Here is an 18,103-nt window from a genome sequence, read left to right on the forward strand (position 1 = left end):
CTCCATTTTTTCGGTCACTTAAAAAGGGCACTAGAACTTTTAATTTCCATTCCAATGAGCCCTCCCACGATATTCTAGGATAACTGGGTCGATATGATCACCCCGAGGAAAAAAATCAAAACAAACAGACAAACAAATAAACACGCACCCGTGATCTTTCTTCTGGCAAAAAATGCAAAATTCCACAGTTTTGTAGATGGCACCTTGAAACCTCTACAGTAGGGTTCTCTGATACGCATAATATGAAGGTGTGATTTTCAATAAGGTTATGTAGCTCTTAGGGGGTCTTTCCCCCTTTTTTCGAAAATCAGCCAAATTTTCTCAGGCGTCTAACTTTTGATGGGTAGGATTAAACTTGATGAAACTTGTATATTTGAAATCAGCATTAAAACTTGATTCTTTTGATGTATCTATTCGTATCAAAATACCGTTTTCTAGAGTTTCGGTTACCATTAAGCCGGGTCGCTCCTTACTTACAGTTCGTTACCACGAACTGTTTGATTGTTTGCACTTTCCTGCTTTACCATATCAGACCATGTTTAAATGTGGGTTTTCCTTTGTTTATTTTTTGTATAGCATATGTTGTATTTTTCTTTTATGTTCTACCTAGGCTAGTTCTTTTTGTTGTCGTTTTTTTTTGTTGATAAAGCTTCCATATTTGAAGCCGAAATTTTCGACCTTTTAAAATTATTTTTGCATTGAAAAGTTTTATTTTTTATTTTTAACTATCTTATTAAATAATTTACATGCTTTTTAGATTTTTTGTTTCAATTTTGAGAATTCCATAGTTTCAGCAAGCGGGTACTTAAACTTAAGCATACACAGATATTTTTTGCGAGTTTTTACTGTCTTTTGTTTTTTGTATATGGCTTAACAGCTTTCACATTCAGTTGTAAGTGGTGCTTTGACCCACTTTCAATTGCATGTTTTATTTTTTGTATATTGCTTAACAGCTTTCACATTCAGTTGTAAGTGGTGCTTTGACCCACTTTCAATTGCATGTTTTATTTTTTGTATATGTCTTAACAGATTTCACATTCAGTTTAAGTAAGTGATGTTTTGACCGACTTTCTATCGCGTGTTTTATTTTTTGTATATGGCTTAACAGCTTTCACATTCAGTTGTAAGTGGTGCTTTGACCCACTTTCAATTGCGTGTTTTATTTTTTGTATATGGCTTAACAGCTTTCACATTCAGTTGTAAGTGGTGCTTTGACCCACTTTCAATTGCGTGTTTTATTTTTGTATATGGCTTAACAGCTTTCACATTTAGTTGTAAGTGTTGCTTTGACACACTTTCAATTGCATGTTTTATTTTTTGTATATGGCTTAACAGTTTTCACATTCAGTTTAAGTAAGTGATGTTTTGACCGACTTTCAATTGCGTGTTTTATTTTTTGTATATGGCTTAACAGCTTTCACATTCAGTTGTAAGTGGTGCTTTGACCCATTTTCAATTGCATGTTTTATTTTTTGTATATGGCTTAACCGTTTTCACATTCAGTTTAAGTAAGTGATGATTTGACCGACTTTCAATTGCGTGTTTTATTTTTTGTATATGGCTTAACAGCTTTCACATTCAGTTGTAAGTGGTGCTTTGACCCACTTTCAATTAAGTGTTTTATTTTTTGTATATGGCTTAACAGCTTTCACATTCAGTTGTAAGTGGTGATTTGACCGACTTTGCACTGCATGTTTTATTTTTTGAATATTGCTGAACAGCTTTCACATTCACTTGTAAGTTGTGCTTTGACCCAATTTCAATTGCGTGTTTTATTTTTTGTATATGGTTTAACAGTATTCACATTCAGTTTAATTAAGTGATGATTTGACCGACTTTCAATTGCGTGTTTCATTTTTTGTATATGGATTAACAGTTTTCACATTCAGTTGTAAGCGGTGCTTTGACCCACTTTCAATTGCATGTTTTATTTTTTGTATATGGCTTAACAGTTTTCACATTCAGTTTAAGTAAGTGATGTTTTGACCGACTTTCAATCGCGTGTTTTATTTTTTGTATATGGCTTAACAGCTTTCACATTCAGTTGTAAGTGGTGCTTTGACCCACTTTCAATTGCGTGTTTTATTTTTTTATATGGCTTAACAGCTTTCACATTCAGTTGTAAGTGGTGCTTTGACCCACTTTCAATTGCGTGTTTTATTTTTTGTATATGGCTTAACAGCTTTCACATTCAGTTGTAAGTGGTGCTTTGACCCACTTTCAATTGCATGTTTTATTTTTTGTATATGGCTAAACAGTTTTCACATTCAGTTTAAGTAAGTGATGTATTGACCGACTTTCAATTGCATGTTTTATTTTTTGTATATGGCTTAACAGCTTTCACATTCAGTTGTAAGTGGTGCTTTGACCCACTTTCAATTGCATACTTTATTTTTTGTATATGGCTTAACAGTTTTCACATTCAGTTCAATTGCATGTTTTATTTTTTGTATATGGCTTAACAGCTTTCACATTCAGTTGTAAGTGGTGCTTTGACCCACTTTCAATTGCATATTTTATTTTTTGTATATGGCTTAACAGTTGTCACATTCAGTTTAAGTAAGTGATGATTATACCGACTTTCAATCGTGTGTTTTATTTTTTGTACATGGCTTAACAGCTTTCACATTCAGTTGTAAGTGGCGCTTTGACCCATTTTCAATTGTATGTTTTATTTTTTGTACATGGCTTAACAGCTTTCACATTCAGTTGTAAGTGGTGCTTTGACCCACTTTCCATTGCGTGTTTTATTTTTTGTATATGGCTTAACAGCTTTCACATTCAGTTGTAAGTTGTGCTTTGACCCACTTTCAATTGCATGTTTTATTTTTTGTATATGGCTTAACAGTTTTCACATTCAGTTTAAGTAAGTGATGTTTTGACCGACTTTCAATTGCGTGTTTTATTTTTTGTATATGGCTTAACAGCTTTCACATTTAGTTGTAAGTGGTGCTTTGACCCACTTTCAATTGCATGTTTTATTTTTTGTATATGGCTTAACATTTTTCACATTCAGTTTAAGTAAGTGATGTTTTGACCGACTTTCAATTGCGTGTTTTATTTTTTGTATATGGCTTAACAGCTTTCACATTCAGTTTAAGTAAGTGATGTTTTGACCCACTTTGAAGTGCGTGTTTTATTTTTTGTATATGGCTTAACAGCTTTCACATTCAGTTGTAAGTGGTGCTTTGACCCACTTTCAATTGCGTGTTTTATTTTTTGTATACGGCTTAACAGCTTTCACATTCAGTTGTAAGTGGTGCTTAGACCCACTTACAATTGCATGTTTTATTTTTTGTATATGGCTTAACAGTTTTCACATTAAGTTTAAGTAAGTGATGTTTTGACCGACTTTCAATTGCGTGTTTTATTTTTTGAATATGGCTTAACAGCTTTCACATTCAGTTGTAAGTGGCGCTTTGAACCACTTTCAATTGCATGTTTTATTTTTTGTATATGGCTTAACATTTTTCACATTCAGTTTAAGTAAGTGATGTTTTGACCGACTTTCAATTGCGTGTTTTATTTTTTGTATATGGCTTAACAGCTTTCACATTAAGTTTAAGTAAGTAATGTTTTGACCCACTTTGAAGTGCGTGTTTTATTTTTTGTATATGGCTTAACAGCTTTCACATTCAGTTGTAAGTGGTGATTTGACCCACTTTGAATTGCTTGTTTTATTTTTTGTATATGGCTTAACAGATTTCACATTCAGTTGTAAGTGGTGCTTTGACCCACTTTCAATTGCATGTTTTATTTTTTGTATATGGTTTAACAGTTTTCACATTCAGTTTAAGTAAGTGATGTTTTGACCGACTTTCAATTGCGTGTTTTATTTTTTGTATATGGCTTAACAGTTTTCACATTCAGTTTAAGTAAGTGATGTTTTTACCGACTTTCAATTGCGTGTTTTATTTTTTGTATATGGCTTAACAGCTTTCACATTCAGTTGTAAGTGGTGCTTTGACCCACTTTCAATTGCATGTTTTATTTTTTGTATATGGCTTAACAGTTTTCACATTCAGTTTAAGTAAGTGATGTTTTGACCGACTTTCAATTGTGTGTTTTATTTTTTGTACATGGCTTAACAGCTTTCACATTCAGTTGTAAGTGGTGCTTTGACCCACTTTCAATTGCGTGTTTTATTTTTTGTATATGGCTTAACAGCTTTCACATTCAGTTGTAAGTGGTGCTTTGACCCACTTTCAATTGCGTGTTTTATTTTTTGTATATGGCTTAAACAGCTTTCACATTTAGTTGTAAGTGGTGCTTTGACCCACTTGCAATTGCATGTTTTATTTTTTGTATATGGCTTAACAGTTTTCACATTCAGTTTAAGTAAGTGATGTTTTGACCGACTTTCAATTGCGTGTTTTATTTTTTGTATATGGCTTAACAGCTTTCACATTCAGTTGTAAGCGGTGCTTTGACCCATTTTCAATTGCATGTTTTATTTTTTGTATATGGCTTAACAGATTTCACATTCAGTTTAAGTAAGTGATGTTTTGACCGACTTTCAATTGCGTGTTTTATTTTTTGTATATGGCTTAACAGCTTTCACATTCAGTTGTAAGTGGTGCTTTGACCCACTTTCAATTGCGTGTTTTATTTTTTGTATATGGCTTAACAGCTTTCACATTCAGTTGTAAGTGGTGCTTTGACCCACTTTCAATTGCGTGTTTTATTTTTTGTATATGGCTTAACAGTTTTCACATTCAGTTGTAAGTGGTGCTTTGACCCACTTTCAACTGCATGTTTTATTTTTTGTATATGGCTTAACAGTTTTCACATTCAGTTTAAGTAAATGATGTTTTGACTGACTTTCAATTGCGTGTTATATTTTTTGTATATGGCTTAACAGCTTTCACATTCAGTTGTAAGTGGTGCTTTGACCCACTTTCAAATGCGTGTTTTACTTTTTGTATATGGCTTAACAGCTTTCACATTCAGTTGTAAGTGTTGCTTTGACCCACTTTCCATTGCGTGTTTTATTTTTTGTATATGGCTTAACAGCTTTCACATTCAGTTGTAAGTGGTGCTTTGACACACTTTCAATTGCATGTTTTATTTTTTGTATATGGCTTAACAGTTTTCACATTCAGTTGTAAGTGGTGCTTTGACCCACTTTCAATTGCATGTTTTATTTTTTGTATATGGCTTAACAGTTTTCACATTCAGTTTATGTAAGTGATGTTTTGACCGACTTTCAATTGCGTGTTTTATTTTTTGTATATGGCTTAACAGCTTTCACATTCAGTTTAAGTAAGTAATGTTTTGACCCACTTTGAAGTGCGTGTTTTATTTTTTGTATATGGCTTAACAGCTTTCACATTCAGTTGTAAGTGGTGCTTTGACCCACTTTCAACTGCGTGTTTTATTTTTTGTATATGGCTTAACAGCTTTCACATTCAGTTGTAAGTGGTGCTTTGACCCACTTTCATTTGCATGTTCTATTTTTTGTATATGGCTTAACAGTTTTCACATTCAGTCTAAGTAAGTGATGTTTTGACCGACTTTCAATTGCGTGTTTTATTTTTTTGTATATGGCTTAACAGCTTTCACATTCAGTTTAAGTAAGTAATTTTTTGACCCACTTTGAATTGCGTGTTTTATTTTTTGTATATGGCTTAACAGCTTTCACATTCAGTTGTAAGTGGTGCTTTGACCCACTTTCAATTGCGTGTTTTATTTTTTGTATATGGCTTAACAGCTTTCACATTTATTTGTAAGTGGTGCTTTGACCCACTTTCAATTGCATGTTTTATTTTTTGTATATGGCTTAACAGTTTTCACATTCAGTTTAAGTAAGTGATGTTTTGACCGACTTTCAATTGCGTGTTTTATTTTTTGTATATGGCTTAACAGTTTTCACATTCAGTTTAAGTAAGTAATGTTTTGACCCACTTTGAATTGCGTGTTTCATTTTTTGTATATGGCTTAACAGCTTTCAGATTCAGTTGTAAGTGGTGCTTTGACCCACTTTCAATTGCATGTTTTATTTTTTGTATATGGATTAACAGTTTTCACATTCAGTTTAAGTAAGTGATGTTTTGACCGACTTTCAATTGCGTGTTTTATTTTTTGTATATGGCTTAACAGCTTTCACATTCAGTTTAAGTAAGTAATGTTTTGACCCACTTTGGAATGCTTGTGCCTGTTAATACCTTAATACAAAGCCCCTTAAACCAGGAGCGGATCTAGAGCAATACCTTGGGGGGGGGGGGGCAATGTGACAAGGGCGCCAATGAGCAAAATATTGGGGGGGGGGAATGTGACAAAGGTGCCAATAATTGACCAAATTGACAAAATTTATTCTAAAAATAAGCGTGAACAAAAGAAAAAAACATGGAAAGAGGGTGCCAGAAAAAATTTCGGGGGCCCAGGCCCCCCTTCTGGATCCGCCAGTGCCTTAAACCAAATTTGGATAATATGATAAATAGTCAGATAATAAGATATTGGAAAATTGATAAAGAATTGAATAAGAAACCAAGTTCAGATAATAATAAGATTATAGCACACGCAAATATTATAAACAAATTTAAAAGTGGATTATAATCTGAAAGATTCATTTGCCTTGAATGTTTGAATGAAACAGGAAGAAAATTCAACAAACAGTAAATTTTTTTAGTGAATTGTTGTTAAAAATCAGTAAAAAGAAAATCAATGGGGATGAGACAAGAGCCTTTTAGAAAGAATAAAATTTTTGGGTCTCTGATTGTGAACTATACTATGTGGATTTTAGCAAAGATCTAAAAGGCTTATTAGCAGACTCTAAAGAAGATTTGTTTCAGAAAGTTAAAAAGAGGAGGATAATCCAAACCAAAGTATGTGGGATAATACAGTCAGTTATTTTTACATTTGGACCAGGGGATTTTACATTTGGACATTTGGGGATATTTGGACCAGAAACTTCTGATAATCAACTAAAAAAGAGCAAGTACTGATGTATTAACCAGCTTGTTTCATTTCTTTTTTCTTTTTTTTTCTTTTTTTTTTAATCCCCGAAAAATCTACGAGTTACCAGATAATTGGAAATATTTTATTCACAAACTGCTTTTTACAACACTTGAACTGAAAATTTTCTGGTTTAAAGCAAAACTGCGTAAATGAGCTCTTTGGTTCTTCAGGCACAGTGAAAAATCCTTTTAATTCCATTCACATTCCCCTTATGTTTGAGCATTTGTTCTTAAATCCTTGAGGGGGGTGTCAAAATATAGCATGAAGAGCAGGAGGTTGAGGAGAGCCAGGGTAAATTTAAAAAGATTTCTAGAAGAAGCTAAAAAAATTCACTTAAAAAAGTTTAAGAAGAGGAGGATAATCAAGCCGAAGAACATAGGATAATTTAATCAGCTATTTCTACAAGTGTTGACATCAACCAACTTCTGATAACCAACTAAAAAAAAGCAATGATTTAGTGAACAAGCTGACAAGTCATTTAAAAAAAAACTGTCTAAGCCATCTAAGCCATCTAAGCCAATAAAACATGCTAAGCCAGGTAGATGGCTTAGCATGTTTTTTGTTGAAAATACTTGGTAGTTGGTTGAAGTTAGTGCTTTTTAAAAATAAATTCTAGATTAAGACAGTACATCAAACAGTTCGTGGTAATGAACTGTAAGTAAGGTGCAGCTCAGCTGAATAGTTACCAAAACTTTAAAAAACGGAATTTTAATATCAATAGATACATCAAAAGAATCATCTTATTATGCTGACTCTCAATATATAAGATTCATCAAGTTTAGTTTTACCCATCAAAGGTTACGAGCCGGAGAAAATTTGCCTGATTTTTCTAAATAGGGGGGGAAACAACCCCTAAAATTCACACTTAAGAATCACACCATCATATTCAGCGTACCAGAGAACCGTACTGTAGAAATTTAAAGCTCCTATATACAAAAATGGGGAATTTTGCTACTTTTGCCAGAAAACAGGTAATATTTGTTTATTATCAAACAGACATGTTTATCTGTTTTTCTTTTATTTTCCTAGGGATGATCGTATTGAAGTCATGGTCCCAAAAGATCAAAAGAGGGCGCATTTGAACGAAAATCACAAGTTCTAGTGACCTTTTTTAAGTGACCAAAAAGATTGGAGGGCAACTGGGCCCCCTCCCATGCCCATTTTCCCCCAAAATTACCTGATCAAAATTTTGAGATAGCCATTTTGTTCAGTATAGTTGAAAGATAAAATAATTATGTCTTTAGGGCTAAAATGACCCCCCACCCACAGTCCGTGGGGAGAGGATGGTAAGTAGTGAAATTTACCCATTGTTTACATATACATGTTTATTATTTTTTAAGTGTAATGTGTATTAACCATGGCCCAGTAGGGCTTTTAGTGTTAATAAATCAGATCATATCATATAGTATTAGATATCGGAAAATATACAGACATTTTTTTCAGGGGGTGGGGGAGGTTGTGCTTGGGGTGGATTTCAATAGGGAGGATCTTCCTTTGGAGGAAAATTCTTGAGGAGGGATGATTTCTGAGGGAAAATTTTACACTGGGGGGATTTAACAGAATTTTTATAGGAAATCCTTTTTAATCCTCTTAATTACATTCTCTTTGCCAACTCAATTTTGCATGTGGAGATGTTCTGGGTGAAATATCCAGGGGCTATTTTCCGCCTGTTTTGATTTCCAGGAAGAAATTGCCCCGGAGGGGGCATTTCCAGAGTGATCGAGAAACAAATTAAATATTAAAGTCTTTTTCAAATGAAAGTATGCTAAGAAGAATTTTTCAGGCTGAATCGTCTGTAAGAAATTTTACGGGAAGGGGGATTTTCAGCGAGGATAAAACTGTATGGAGGGAATTTGACGGACTCACTTTACGTTGGATAAATTTTTCATGGAGGAGTTTCCCGCGAGGGGGGGGGTATATTTCATGGAGGGCGAGCAAGATTTACCTCTATTATTTGAAAAAAATCAGAAACTAAATTAAAAAAAAAACAGTTTTTTTTTAACTGAAAGTAGAGAGCAACATTAAAACTAAAAACGAACATAAATTATTCCGTATATGAGGGGTTGGCCCCGCCTCAATACATTTCTCTTAACGCAAAAGTTTGGCTCTATGTCCCATTTTTTTAAGAACGGCTACTGAAACACAGGTGCCGTTTAATTAGAATAGGAAGCTTTTTTAAAAGTGCTAACAGTGTTAAGTGTTAGTGTTAAGAGCAAGGTATTGAGGAGGGGGCAACCCTTCATATACAGAATAATTTCTGTTCGTTTTGAGTTTTAATGCCGTTCCTTACTTTCAGTAAAAAAAAAAAAAAAAAAAAAAAAAAAAAAAAAAAAAAAAAAACCACTTGTTTTTCTTTTCTTTTTTTTATTTAATTTTATCAAGGATAGCTGCTTCACTACATTTTTCGGTTGGAGAAAGTATTTTTTATAGTAAATTTTAGATGAAGATAATAAATTTTATGTTGTTGCTCCTTACTTTCAGTTAAAAAAAACTTGTTTTTTGTCTTATTTAATTTTATCAAGGATAGCTGGTTCAGTACATTTTTCGGTTGAAGATTTTTCTTATAGTAAATTTTAGATGAAGATAATAAATTTTATGTTGTAGCTCCTTACTTTCAGTTAAAAAAAAGAACTTGTTTTTTTTTCATTTAATTGTATCCAGAATAGCTGGCTCAGCCCATTTTTGGCTGAAGATAGTTGCTTAAAATAGTACTTTTGTGGAAATTCCTCCAGAAGGAAGGGGCACATCAGTTTCTTTGCATCCAGTTACTCTGCTGGGGCTAGAAGAGATTAAAAATGGCATGGAGGGTTAGCAACAGCAGCTGATTGCGCTGCAATCAATAACAAGTATTTATGTCCTTTGTAGCTAAGGACAAAGGCTATCTCCTCTATAAATCTATAATTGGAGGGTCAGCAGCAGGGTCTGATTACGCTGTAATTAATAATAAGTATTTATGTCCTTTGTCCTTTGTAGCTAAGGACAAAGGCTATCTCCTCTATAAATCTATAATTTGAGGGTCAGCAGCAGGGTCTGATTGCGCTGCAATCAATAACAAGTATTTATGTCCTTTGTCCTTTGTAGCTAAGGACAAAGGCTATCTCCTCAATAAATCATCTATAAATTTATAATTGGAGGGTCAGCAGCAGGGTCTGATTGTGCTGCAATCAATAACAAGTATTTATGTCCTTTGTCCTTTGTAGTTAAGGACAAAGGCTATCTCCTCTATAAATCCTTTTGACAAAAAAAAGTCAAAACTTACGAAAAATGTTATTAGTGTGAATAAAAAGTTGAAGACAAATAAGAATCTAAAAAAGAAATGGTAAATAAAGGAAAGCCATCTTGCACAGATGATATTCAAATGGGAATAAAATAGGTGGCCTTGTCAAGAAAAGGAAAAGAATGTTAAAACAAACTAACAATGTTAAATAACATTTGAATAAAATCAAATAGGAATAAGGCAAACAGAAGGGGCTAATGCCAAATTTGAACAGTCTGCCAAAGTAAAGACTAAGGACAACAACAAAACAGGCAGCATTGGAAACTCTCCTTCAAATTCCAGATTAATTTTCAGATACATTCGAAATTAAATTTCTTACAAATTCCACCCTGTTTGAAATTTTGTTTATTTATAAAATAACAGAATTTTCCTGAAAGCTGTTCACTTGCAACAGAGCTAGTTTCCCAAAATCTATAGCCAGCTTTGACAAAAAACCCGTGTCATACAACTCTAAAACAGGAATAAAAATAGCCAAATTTATTATCAATATGAATAATCTTATTATTCATAAAAAAAAGAATGTTGGAGATGATAAACATGCCAAAAACTGGAGTAAATGGCTGAAGCGGTAAAGGAAGTTAAACCAACAAGACTTACCTTGTTGAAGTTCCTTTTCTTCCATCACACATTAAACATTTAAAAGCTTCTGGTGTATTCTTGTAGGTACATACACTGCAGTCCCAAGCATTGAAATCTTCATCACTTTTAGAAGGCCTTTTATTCTTTCTGAAAATGAATATGGCAAATAAGCAAAAATTTGTCTTTAAAAAACATAATTATATAAGATAAAATGCATTGCAAGGTTTTCTGATGGATATTTACAATGAAATAAAGTTCCTTGACACTCTACCCTTTGCCTATTTGCATTGAATATTGTTCACACTCATCAATAGAAAAAGTCTTGAAAGCAGGATAATATGATAATTGAAAGCAGGAAATATAAGCCTTGAAAGCTATATATAAGCCTTGAAAGCAGGAAAATACAAAAAGAAAAATCAGAAAACTTTCATATATAGCCATATCTATCCCCATTAGGGTGGGTTGGGATACAATTGCAACAGCAGTGATTGGAAAAACACTGAATAGGCATCAAATGTTATAATTCTTTTTATTATGTGATTTCTGTCCTAGAAATGACCTTGGTAAGTATTTTAATATTTCAATTAATTTAATAGCTAACAATGATAAACATACCACTGAACATTCCATTTAACACTCTTTTCAAACACACTAATAGCTACCAGTAAAAACTTTATTTTGAGCCCTTAAAGGCAGGCAAGTATTCAATAATTCTTTTTCCAGGAGGGCCCAAAAAATAATAAAAATTTAATGGATAATCTGATCAAGAAGCACCAAGTACTTTGGGAAATTTGGGACTTTGGTGGGGATGAGTAGGCCCTACTGCATACATCTCTGATTATAAGTACTTTTGAATTGACACCTTGTTCCTCTACTTTTCTTCCTTTTTAGGCTAGTAGAAAAAAAAACACACTCTAACAGTTTTATTATCAAATGCCTAATAGAATCATGCCAATGATTGGCAATTCTTGTCACATTAAAAGAAAAGGCACTGAACACATAATAATAACAGCCAGATGCAATCATGCCTGATGCAAAATCAAATGCCTGATGCATTCATGCCAATCACTGGCAATTCTTGTCACATTAAAAGAAAAGGCACTAAACATATAATAATCATAGCCATAACCATCATCACATAAATTTATATGCAACTGAACAAAAGATATTAACTAAATAATGAAAATCGAAATAACATAAACAGTCAAGCTAAAACCCAAAAAATTTGAAATTCTGACTTCCTGAAGAAAATTCAAATAAAAAAACCTAAAAATCAACAACAAATAAAAGGAATAATAAAATAAAACAAATATACATACAATTATTGATGAGGGAGTGTAGCATTAAAAATCTTGATGAACCAGGGAATAAAACTATTTGCATAATACATTTGTTGAGCTGTTGCTGGTTGAATTTTAATTACTGGTTCAGCTACTTGTCACAGGGGCCATTGGCATGAAGGGATATGCTCAGGGGGGAGGATTTCACAATGCAGTGGATTTGCTGAAGTATCAATACCAAACTTAAACCACAATTCATCTTGGCATGTTGAAAGAAATTGTTTTAAAAGAGAGCAATAAGGGGAATTGGGGGATTTAGAAACTACCAGAAAAGCTCAGCACTGGATCCTTTCAGGGCATTCCTTCTGACCTGAAGTCAGGCTGAAATGTCTAAAAGGACAAGCACATCCTATCAGCAGTTGGATAAACGCAAGGATAATATGCAATATCTGGGGGGTTGGGACACCATGAGAAGCAAGGAGTTTTAAATGATAGGAAACCCAGGTTTATAGGAAACCAGGATAATATGCAATATCTGGGGGGTTGGGACACCATGACAAGCAAGGATTTTTTATGATAGGAAGTCCAGGTTTATAGGAAACCAGGATAATATGCAATATCTGGGGGTTGGGACCCCTGGGAAGTTGCAGTATCTGGGGAGTTGGGACACCATGACAAGCAAGGAGTTTTAATTATAGGAAACCAGGATAATATGCAATATCTGGGGGGTTGGGACACCATGACAAGCAAGCAGTTTTAATTATAGGAAACCAGGATAATATGCAATATCTGGGGGGTTGGGACACCATGAGAAGCAAGGAGTTTTAATGACAGGAAACACAGGTTTATAGGAAACCAGGATAATATGCAGTATCTGGGGAGTTGGGACACCATGACAAGCAAGGAGTTTTAATTATAGGAAACCAGGATAATATGCAATATCTGAGGGGTTGGGACACCATGACAAGCAAGAAGTTTTAAAGATAGGAAACCCATGTTTATAGGAAACCAGGATAATATGCAATATCTGGGGAGTTGGGCCACCATTACAAGCAAGGAGTTTCAGTGATAGGAAACCCAGGTTTATAGGAAACCAGGATAATACGCAATATCTGGGAGTTGGGACAACATGACAAGCAAGGCATTTTAATGACAGGAAACACAGGTTTATAGGAAACCAGGATAATATGCAGTATCTGGGGGGTTGGGACAACATGACAAGCAAGGAATTTCAATGATAGGAAACCCAGGTTTATAGGAAACCAGGATAATATGCAATATCTGGGGGGTTGGGACACCATAACAAGCAAGGAGTTTCAATGACAGGAAACCCAGGTTTATAGGAAACCAGGATAATATGCAATATCTGGGGGGTTGGGACACCATGACAAGCAAGGAGTTTCAATTATAGGAAACCCAGGTTTATAGGAAACCAGGATAATATGCAATATCTGGGGGGTTGGGACAACATGACAAGCAAGGAGTTTCAATGATAGGAAACCCAGGTTTATAGGAAACCAGGATAATATGCAATATCTGGGGGGTTGGGACAACATAACAAGCAAGGATTTTCAATGACAGGAAACCCAGGTTTATAGGAAACCAGGATAATATGCAATAACTGGGGTGTTGGGACACCATGACAAGCAAGGAGTTTCAATTATAGGAAACCCAGGTTTATAGGAAACCAGGATAATATGCAATATCTAGGGGGTTGGGACGCCATGACAAGCAAGGAGTTTCAATGATAGGAAACCCAGGTTTATAGGAAACCAGGATAATATGCAATATCTGGGGGGTTGGGACACCATAACAAGCAATAAGTTTAAATGAGAGGAAACCCAGGTTTATAGGAAACCAGGATAATATCCAGCATCTGGGGAGTTGGGACACCATGACAAGCAAGGAGTTTCAATGATAGGAAACCCAGGTTTATAGGAAACCAGGATAATATGCAATATCTGGGGGGTTGGGACACCATAACAAGCAAGGATTTTTAATGACAGGAGACCCAGGTTTATTGGAAACCAGGATAATATGCAATATCTGGGGGGTTGGGACACCATGAAAAGCAAAGAGTTTTAATGATAGGAAACCCAGGTTTGCCTCTTTAATCACCTCCTGTATTAATCATCACACAGTATTTGATTCTCCATTGAATACTCTTTCCAAATGTAACTATCACTGTCATTGTAAGTACACTCTAGCACCCTTCCCAATATGGGGGCAGGTTAAGCCACAGGCAGGGCCAAATTTATAGCTTTGATTCTTCTAGGCCCAAGCGTTTTTGCTGCTCTATTTTCGGGGCTATTCAAGGAAAATTCAGGGACAGTGGAAGCAATGAACAGAATACGACTGATGAGCCAAAAGTAATGAAAGAGAAAGGAGATACTGAACTCTCAGCTGTCATTCTTGGGAGACATCTGACAGTTTATAAGTGGCGGCCATGGACTTCATGTGTTGCTTTAGAATCAATTTTCTGCAAATAGGCAGCATGGCAGTAAATTGCACCTGTCACTTTGGCAATAAATCACATCAGTCCAGTTTTTGCCAAGAAAAAAATCATAGTGGTAATTTATTGCACCCCTAGCCCAGGCCTTTGGTAAATCTAGGCCTGGCCACAAGCTATATACAACATTTGCTCTTTGCTATTTTCTTAGTTCTACTACCAAAAAACATAAGGAACAATGTGTCTAGATACATTTTGAAAACCATTTTATGGCTCGAAATGGAACATATACCAGTACCAATTACACCTGCCCCTCTCATGGTCCCAGATAAAGTCCTACAGCATATTAAAAAAAAAACAATAAAATATGGGAATTAGTACTTTATAATATGCAGCATACTTCTAATAATCAGACTATCACAACTATAAACAAGCAGAAATTAATATGAGTAGGGTTCTAAACCCCTATGCTTTCTAAAAGCCAGAATATGCGTAAACACTGTAATTGTTGCAATTTTAAATTGAATGATCTTTTAGTCTCTTTCCGTAAGAGTCCAATTTATTGGACGCTGGTTACTCTCAATGTTGGTGTCAATTTTCCTTTGATAATATATTGCATAGATTACTAATAATTTAACTGTGCATTAATTACCCATTCTTTCAAGCATTTTGTTTTATGTAATGAAGTAAAAAAAAAATCCGTGATTGCATAATTTCTCTGTTTCTGATATTTATGCATATCGGAGTAAATTAACCATTTGTTGACCGGGGTAATTAACCGGGAGACCGGGGTATTGCGGACACTTTTTCACAGGATTGCAAATAACTTTTCAGTGAGACACTTTTTTGCACGTCCGATTCTACCATCATTAACTTCAGTATGTTAGCTTTATTTGAGCTAGGCCTATTCATAAGAAACTTGTACCTCTTACCAGATTCTCATGGGAAGTGATCAAACGAAAAGTGTCCATATACCTGGATTACCGGGGTATAATGAACACTTGGTAATGGTAATTCGGACACTGGTGTCCATTATACCCTGGGTTGCTAACGTCAGAAATAGAAGAGTGAACATCATAAGTAATAAAGAGAAGCATAAGGAATCAGAAAGAGAAGAGTTGGTTGTTTATTAAAAATGTATTGAATATATATAACAACTAGGTATGTAGTGACAACTTAGGCAATATTCACCTGTAGGCTTTAATTCAACTCAGCTGTTCAGCTGTGGTACTTTAAGCAATCAGGACTACTTGATTTCAGATAGGAATGTTCACTCGAAAAACAAGCTGTTCTGCTTGTTGCATAATGCCACCAGTAAATGATGGAGGCCCTAAGTTCATTTTAATGCTTGCTCTGTCGAATATAAAAATCTGATCTGTTCTCGTAAAATTCATGAAAGTACACCCTTTTAAAAATCTGGACATAAATAATAGCGTTTAATTTCGTTTCATACCTCCTCTAGTTGACCTGAAATGGAAAACTTGATACAATTCGCAAAAAAAAAAATTTTTACTTTCTTTGATAGCTTGAATAGACTTACGCTATTTTGACTTGGTTAAATTTTAAGAGCAGAAGTAGCCCCAAAAGTTTGAATATAATACCCTCAGTCGTTCTTGGGATACTGCTGAGATGCCTTATTGGTAATTAGCATTAACACAGTGCATTTTGATTTAATCTTAAGGCGACAATAAAGTTTTTAATAATAAAGGCAAATGGGAAGGTGGGCGTGGGGGGGGGATTAGTTGCCCACCAATCACTTTCGACTATTAAAAAGGGCATCAGCCGTTTCTATTTTCAATCAAATAAGCCCTTTTCGAAGTTCCTACGACAACTCCTTCGATATGAAGTGCCCTGGTCTAAACAACAACAACAAAGTAAAAATCATACATTATACCCACATCGATCTTTATTATAAAAGTGTCAAGCCTTCCAATCACTTTAGACTACTAGTAAGGACACGATGCTGTTTGATATCCCATCGAATGAGTCTTTTTCTGTTTTCTACAATAGAACTCTTTATGAGAACCTTAAATGTCTTAGGTATGCAACTTAAAAACCGTGCTCCAAGAGTTGCGAGGGTGATTGTCATCTTCAATGGTCTAAATTCCAGAAGTATCAACTACGCTAAACAAAATGGCTATCTAAAAACTTTGATTGGACGTCTTGGGAAAAATGGTGGGCGTGAGGCGGGCGTTAGTCGCTCTCCCATCACTTTAAACTAGTAAAATGGCCACTAGCCATTTCAAGTTCCAATCGAATGAGCCCTTTTTGAAGTTTCTACAACAACGAATTCTATAAAAACATTACATGTCCCCAGGGCATAACTTATAACCCTTGCCTTGAGGGCTGTGGGAGAGTGTCCTCTTCAAAGACATTATTTCTATCTGGAAATCAACTACGCTGAACAAAATGGCTATCTAAAAATTCTGATTGGATGAGTTGGGGGAAAAGGTGGGCGTGAGAGGGGCGTTAGTTGCCCTCAAATCACTTTCGACTAATAAAAAGGCACTAGAACTTTCGATTTCCAATCGAATGAGCCCTTTTTGAAGTTTCTATGACAAAGATTTCAATAAAAACTTATATGCCCCCAGGGCATAACTTATAACCCTTGCCTTGAGGGCTTTGGGGGAGTGTCCTCCTCAAAACATAATTTCTATCTGGAAATCAACTACGCTGAACAAAATGGCTGTCTAAAAATTTTGATTGGATGAGTTGGGGGAAAAGGTGGGTGTGAGAGGGGGTTAGTTCCCCTCAAATCACTTTTGACTATTAGAAAGGGCACTAGCCCTTTGAATTTCCAATCGAATGAACCCTTTTCAAGTTTCTATGACAAAGATTTCAACAAAAACTTATATGCCCCCAGGGCATAACTTATAACCCTTGCCCTGAAGACTCTGGGGGAGTGTCCTGCTCAAAGGTATAAATTTCCTGAACTTTAAACTACGTTGAATAAAATGGCTATCTCAAAATTTTGATTGGATGTATTTGGGAAATGGTGGGCGTGCAAGGGGTGTTAGTTGCCTTCCAATTACTTTTCACTATTAAAAAGGGCACTAGCCATTTCAATTTCCAATCGAATGAGCCCTATTTGAAGTTTCTACAACAACGCGTTCTATAAAAAACTTATATGCCCCCAGGGCATAACTTACAACCCTTGCCATGAGGGCTGTGGAGGGGTTGTCATCCTCAAAGACCTAATTTCCATAGCTTAAAACTACGTTGAACAAAATGGATATCTCAAAATTTCGCTTGGACGTGTTTGGGGAAATGCTGGGCGTGAGAGGGGGGTTAGTTGCCCTCCAATCACTTTTGACTATTAAAAAGGGCACTATCCCTTTGAATTTCCAATCGAATGAGCCTTTTTTGAAGTTTCTACAACAAATCCTTCTATAAAAACCTTATTAGCCCCCAGGGCATAACTTACAACCCTTGCACTGAGGGCTGTGGGGGAGTATCCTCCTCAAAAATACATTTTCTATCTGTAAATCAACTTCGCTCAACAAAATGGCCACTTCAAAAGTTTTTTTTGTTATTTGCGGAGATTTAGTGGGCATGAAAGGT

General features: G+C 35.1%; 1 protein-coding gene across 1 annotated transcript in view; it reads right to left on the bottom strand.

The window, feature by feature from the left end:
• The window catches only part of RYBP (ring and YY1 binding protein), a 52,945-nt gene that overhangs the window by 11,055 nt on the left and 23,787 nt on the right, over nt 1-18,103 (bottom strand). The window contains exon 2 of the mRNA XM_089106619.1: nt 10,832-10,960. Within this exon, the coding sequence (XP_088962745.1) occupies nt 10,832-10,960 (129 nt within the window). The remainder of the gene's footprint in view (nt 1-10,831; nt 10,961-18,103) is intronic.

This window comes from Artemia sp. Qi Xiang Cuo, chromosome 21 (genome assembly GCF_049724085.1).
Source record: "Artemia sp. Qi Xiang Cuo chromosome 21, ASM4972408v1, whole genome shotgun sequence".
Lineage (NCBI taxonomy): Eukaryota > Metazoa > Arthropoda > Branchiopoda > Anostraca > Artemiidae > Artemia > Artemia sp. Qi Xiang Cuo.